The 6,833-nt window shown below is 35.4% G+C and overlaps 1 protein-coding gene across 1 annotated transcript in view; it reads right to left on the reverse strand.

Moving 5' to 3' along the window:
• Positions 1 to 5,516: 5,516 nt before the first annotated feature.
• LOC128997481 (uncharacterized) overlaps positions 5,517 to 6,833 on the reverse strand; it is an 18,767-nt gene continuing 17,450 nt past the window's right edge. The window contains exon 13 of the mRNA XM_054423120.1: positions 5,517 to 5,784. Within this exon, the coding sequence (XP_054279095.1) occupies positions 5,517 to 5,784 (268 nt within the window). The remainder of the gene's footprint in view (positions 5,785 to 6,833) is intronic.

A 6,833-nucleotide genomic window follows, 5' to 3' on the forward strand; every position in this document is an offset into this window, starting at 1 on the left:
AGTTTTACAAGTAAAGATTTGTACATTGAATACATACGGTATCCTTTATCGGTATTTGTTCTATGTTTACTTGCTAATGTCATTTGATAAACCCACAGTTCTGGTTGAGAAATTATCGCAAAAATAGTCTTCACAAAACCTTATAAGGTGTTTAAATGTTTTGAATTGTTTAGTTTGATATAAAATAGGTTTAGTTACTTTAATAACTATTGCCACTCGTTTTAAAAGTTTGGAAAGAACCTATACATTGAGTACAAGTATGTTTTGAATCGTGGTTATGATAAACCAAGACCACAATCGTTGACTCACAAGCCAGAACCACGAATGCCACGAGTATATTTATTTATAAATTATTTGTTAAATAAAACCTCTGAATTCTAAAATAATTAAAGCCATATAATAAATGGTAGTATGGACGTCATAGTGACGTCAGCTTTGCCCAGGGGGTAAAATTCCAGGGGGATAAAATTCCGGCGACCCGCTACGCTAACAGCTATGAGCCATCAATATATAGTTACTGATCGTAGTAGTTATATATCGGTGCTCTCATCTCGGCTAAAGCCCCCTTTGGACAGAAACATTTTACATCTCACTTTTTATTCCACGGTATTGGAAAATATTGTTTGCTGGTATTATTTAGCGACTTTAAATAAAACTTGCAAACAATATTTTCCAATTAGATAATTTTGTTAGGTTATATCGTTTTAAAGTGGGTTAAATGACAATAAAGAGGAAAACATCCAAATGCACTCCACAAACACACCGGACATAAACATACTTGAAAATTGTATTCATGAGATAAATAAGAGCTATAATGAATCTAGAAAGGATTAATAATTCATGGCACAGTTACTATAAACAAAATAGAAAATGATTGCTCCAGCCGTCTAGATGGAGTCTGCCTACAAAGACGGACAACTCCATAAAAACGGACAGTCGACGTAGAAGTGATTCGCTCACATCTGTAACTTTTTGTTTGTAACTTGTTTTATGCTGCTGTTAATTTCCAAAACATAAGCTAAAACATAATTTTTGCAATGTACAAATTCATTGATAGAGAAATAAAGTTTTGTTATTAATTTTTGTAAACAATTTAAGCTGGTTGGTAATACTAGCAGATGTTTTATAAATAATTGAAATGTACTGGTAATATTAATAGTATATTTCGTACCTAGGGCCGCAAATGAGGTTTTGCCGGCTCGAGATAGTTGATAAGTTCGAGACAAAGTCGAAAAGAAATCGAGAGCTGCAAAACCATTTCGGTCCGGGGTACGAACGCTACCTTTTTCACCACACTATACCCTATTACCAATATCCACTACAATAATAATGTACACTGATAGTCAACTGAATTCCGACTTTAAGGTTATGTGAAGAAATAATCTGAGGAATCAGCAAAAATAATAATAAACAAGAGGTTCTACCCCCGAATTCACGGGTGAATAGAAACCACCATTAAATTAATTTAATCAACTTTGACTTTATTTTTCATTTAAAGGGCCCAAGTTCGGGAAATTGTCATCTGAAAGGATGTTAAAAGCAGTGGAACCTTCATACCTTACGTCCTAAGGTTGGCCGACAGCTGGTTGTACCTGAACACGCAGCTCTCTTTCACGACGTCTTTAATACTTTACTTTAATACTTTTCAATGAAATTTCGATCTGTTAAAGATCGGTGACAACCTCTAGGAACGAACAACATACATGGTTTGTTAATCTCATAGTCATCATGTTTCGAACACCTTTAGTTACTCACTTGTAACAAACGCAGCTATAAATAGCTTTACTGTCCATTCACCGCACCTATTTTAAGAACATTAAAGTAAATAATAAAATAAGTAAACAAAAATGTAAACAAACAAACTATATTGTCAATTGCATTGTCCAGCTGTTGTTCACTAAATTAATATCAAATAATAACTTCCAAAACATGCAAGGCGTAGCCTTTTGGAAATCAGCCTGTGGGGCAGAGCCCTTAGGGAGTTCGTCCATATCAATACTTTTCGGCAAATCTACACACTCTGAGCTTCATTTTGATATGCCATATGCCTATATTTTTATTTTGTAAATGGCCTTAACCGTTTACATAAAATTTGATTGTATCCCTTTAATAATATAATAGATGGTTGCTAGGCAGCGGTGACAGTAAAACAATTCAATTGTGTATTTCATATGCATTAATGTTTTAAGAAAGTAAGCGGACAGCTGATTTTGCGGTCCTAGGGATGTAAAAACCTGCTCGGTCCCCAAACGACGATGACAACTGGGATGGCCAGCAAAATGTAACTTTCAGACACCAATTGACGTATGCAAAACAGCTAAAGCCTCATAGTGTGGTGAAAATTAATTTTTATCTTGTCTTTAGTACATTAAACATCACTCCATACGGCGCGCGTACGATATGGTTTTTTCAAACGTTGCGAAATGTTTTTAATTTCCCTCCTTCTTCAACCCAAGCCATCTACAGAACCACTGCTTGTAAAAATTTAAAAAAAATTAGCCTAACTTACGCATAAAACTATTGGTTACAACTTTGCCATAGGCGAAACCTCTCTGACCAAAAATGTAAAAAAACTTAGTAGCACGCCAAATTTGTATGTCACAAATCACGATTTTAAACTAATTTTTCTATAAATATCATCAAATTGTGTTAATAAAATTGATAGCTTGTTTTAAATTCCAACCAAAAAATCATCAAGTAGTACTTACCAAAAATCTGCCAATTAAAATTCTAGTACGATTTTAAGTGCGTCAAAACAAAAAATTATTGAAATCATGCGTCGAGAGAACTGTCGTTGTTTTGAACATACTATACTTTTGACCTAATGCGATTTCTACATATTGAGACAGCAAAATAGATTGTTAATCAAAATATATTTTTTCGTAGGAACTGTTCAATACGTCGATTATAAATTATCTATTATTAGCTATTATTTAAGATGGGAACGCCACTATGTGCATATTTAATCCAAATATGAATAAAGGATGAGTGGCACGATCTTGTAGTTTTGTTAGTGACTAAGGATTGTTAGTCAAAAGCCAATAGATTAGGTCAAAGACATATACACAGCAGACGTTTTTAAAACTGACTTAAGCTTTAACTGAATGGGACTATCGACCTATCGCCACAGCACGTATATCATTTTTGGATCTAACAGTACAAGCATAAATTAGTTGACATCTGTACTATAATGACTCCAATTTGCCCTATTCGAAAACACGCAAAAAACTGAAAGAAGCATTGTTAAATCTAATGCCCTGATTTATGGCCCTTCCAGCCCATGAGGACGATGACGCGTTTGAGTAAAATAGAAAGTGGATTCTTTCTACTGAAATGTAGGCCTACTTTTATTATAGTATTTGGCTATCCCCGAAAATGTCTGAAGCTCTTTAACTTAAAATCAAGATGATATATTATTGAAGAGAGATGTTTGAGTTATTTTAAATTTTTACTAAAATACAGGTCTAACGAGGTTTACTACTGTCAAATCAATTAAAATGATATTTCCAGCCATAACTGCGCTATTAAAAAAAAAGATAATAACAATGTTTATTTATTCTGTTTCCAAATGCTATAATATACAGGATATATTCTCCTCAATCAGGGTCATGGCTAGAATACCGAACATTGCTTGAGAGATTACAATCGTTGAAACCACTATTTGCAAACGAGTTTAAGGTAGTGGTAGTGAAGTACAGTAGTGAGTTTCAATTATAGAATTCGCGGAGAGTTCTAATTTAACTATCATATTGACACCACTTTCTTACCTGTAATGAAATTTTCGAAGTAAGTTATTATAAATAGGTTTCATGTAATTATTCAATCATTTAAATGTAGTAGCTAAATAAAACATTTATTTAATTGAAGTAAATTAATGTATGGCTATTTATATTCACTGTACTGTATATAAAAAATATCGATTGAGAAACAAACAATTACACGTAATAAAAAACCTCGCTAGTCCGCTGCATTGTGATAGCTGAAAATCGTCGGAATAAAAACCGCCATTACAAGAAACTGAAGTTGGTACGCCTGCAGCTCCCTCCACAGCTGCGTGCGCTGCTGGCGCTGCCGCTCGACATATCCCCACCTAAAAGACGAGCAAGTTGTATGTCGGCCGGGTCGATTGACGAACAGTTTGTTTATCGCATATAATAATTTAGTTTTACAGGCCGGTCAACTGGACTGACGACGAAATGACTTGTCGACGTACTGGTTTTCAGTATTTATCTATTTAATTAAAAAAGACGGTCTAGTGGCCAGACGACCAAGTATCTTGTCGGTCAACTGGTGGCCCCCCCAATGAAACCTGCTTTAATTTTACTTCCATTTGTCTAGAACTTACTGGGTGTATGTACTAAATGAGCAGTAATGACCGCTATTCGAGTGCCAATTTTTGTAAACTATTCTGACTTACTATACTATTATCTCTTGTTACTGTTCCATTACCTGAATTAGGTGGTTGACCAAAAGAGCGTTTTTTCCATAAAATATAGTTCTTTAGATTCATTACTATGTTTAATTTTGATCCCAGATTTACTAGTCAGAGAAAAAACAACTTAACACAATACCCTATTTCATAAATCACTATTGTGATTTTAAAAAATCCATTGGAAATTGATAATCACAAAGAACATTAACATAGGACTAACCAATCTCGAATATCCCCCTTCTGACACCAAATGTTCGTGCGCCTTGATGGTGAGCAATGGTGAACAACAATTAAATATCAATACTATGCTTTATTACACACAAGCTTTGTCCTCATACTTAGTTTAAATTTGAATAATTATTATTTTCACAATATTACAATAATGCTTATAATATTTTTACCCTAAAATGAACCAACAGCATAATGGCTGAGTGAGCACTCTGATATTCGGAAAAAGTTTGCAAGTATGTCCTAAATTTAGTTTTTAGTTAGAAATTTAGAAGTAATTTAGAAAGTAACCCGAGGGACTACATACAACACAACTCAGAAGGTAAGTGCTGCCAGCAGGAGTCTATGGAAGAGAATGAACTCTTCTTCAGCTAAAACCCACCAGCTGCAAAAATCTCCTCTCCTAGTTTCGCCATAATCTATATTGTCATATTTGGTAAATCCTTGAAATAAACAATTCACCTATTGGTCGGTCTATTCGGGGACAACAACAGGATGCTCATATCTGTATGTAAGCGCGTGGCAACTGATAATCCTAACTGGATTAACTATCTGTTTTAAATACAATTATTTAAACAATAAACCATAAATGTAAAAAAATATTAAAGACAGACAAGACTTTTAGACTTGACAAAAAAGAGATGTGTATTATATTTGGACATTATTTACAATCATAATAATAATAAAACATGTGTTAGTTTCTATTAGAATAAAGAAATAAGGCAGGCATAAATTAAACATATTAAAGAACACAAATCAATGTGTTAACATATTACATCTTTTTCCCCTCCAACGGTAAGGACTGCAACTTTAGTCAGAGGCCGGCGATAAGTTCCTTTTGATGTTGTGATGTCTACTATTCGTACTTGGCCATCGTGACCTGGGTAGACAGCCGAGATTCGGCCAAGGGGGCCATGTATTTTCTTGGGCAGTTTTCCTCAATTATTATTGCAAGATCGTCAATCTTTGGTGGGTCCAATTTCTTGTGCCATTTGCACCGTCTTGAAAGGCATGGAAGGTACTCGTGCACCCATCTCTTCCAGAAGCTGTCTAGGAGTGATCTAACACGAGCTAATTGTCGTTTACACAGTTGGTCTTCGTTTAGGTTGATTTTGTAAGCTTCTCTTAGAAAATGGTTTGGTGTGATTGGTTCGGGGTCATTGGGATCCAGAGAAACATGAGTGAGTGGGCGAGAATTTATTATAAATTCAACGCGAACCATGAAAGTCTGAAGCTCTTCGTCTTTTGGGTACTGGCAGCGCATAAAACACTCCTTAATGCGGTCCTTTTACAGACCCTAAACAAGTCCTTTTCCCAGCAGCCCTCCCATATGTGGTGCTCGCGGGCAAATGAAAATTCCACTTTTATCCCGTAGTTCACCCACGTCTTTTTTGGATCTTTTTCATGTTTGAGTGACTTTACAGCGTTTTCTAAGTTCCCTATCTGCAGCTACAAAGTTTTGTGCCATTGTCGGAATATAGTTTCTGAGGGAACTGGGTCTTTCGGCTGATGAATCGTTGAATCCGCCATTATCCAAACTCTCTGTGTTTAAGAGAATGAGCCGTTTTTCGATGTGAATTGCTCGAGTCGGTAAAACAGGTAAATAGGGACACCATATCTTTTTTTTCATGTCTGCGGCCAACAGTAACTTCGATAGGTCCGAAATAATCCACTCCAGTGTAGAAGAAATGGATGTTGCACTTTTTGAGGTCCTTAAACTGTGGTAGTGCAGCCATCTGAGGAGGATACGGTTTTGGCATTGTCCTATGCTACACCTCAATGCAGGTCCCTTTGAAACTTTCTTGGCGACTGATCGTACGTTTTAAGATCCAGAAACTGTTGTCTAGTCCATATTGATAAACAGTCCTCGATGCCCTGATGGAAAACATTTCTCGTGAAACATTTTTTTACGATTAGTTTTAGCCGTATGACTTTTTTGCCGTCTAAAAATGATAGGATGCTTTTTGTTCTTCGCTTATTTTCTGGTGAACTATGTATTCTACTCGACATTCTTATTAGAGGACTGATCAATGAAGGGATTTTAAAAGAGAATATTCTACTGGGACTTTGGTAGCGGTTTTGTTTCTTCAGCAGTAAATTCTTTTTCTTCAATTGAAGCTTGCCTTTTGAGACCATTGATATCAAGCTCTGTTCAGCTTTTTTGAATTTCCTT

This window comes from Macrosteles quadrilineatus, unplaced genomic scaffold (genome assembly GCF_028750875.1).
Source record: "Macrosteles quadrilineatus isolate MER2022 unplaced genomic scaffold, UCM_ALF_1.0 Scaffold_6__1_contigs__length_79288215, whole genome shotgun sequence".
Classification (NCBI taxonomy): Eukaryota; Metazoa; Arthropoda; class Insecta; order Hemiptera; family Cicadellidae; genus Macrosteles; species Macrosteles quadrilineatus.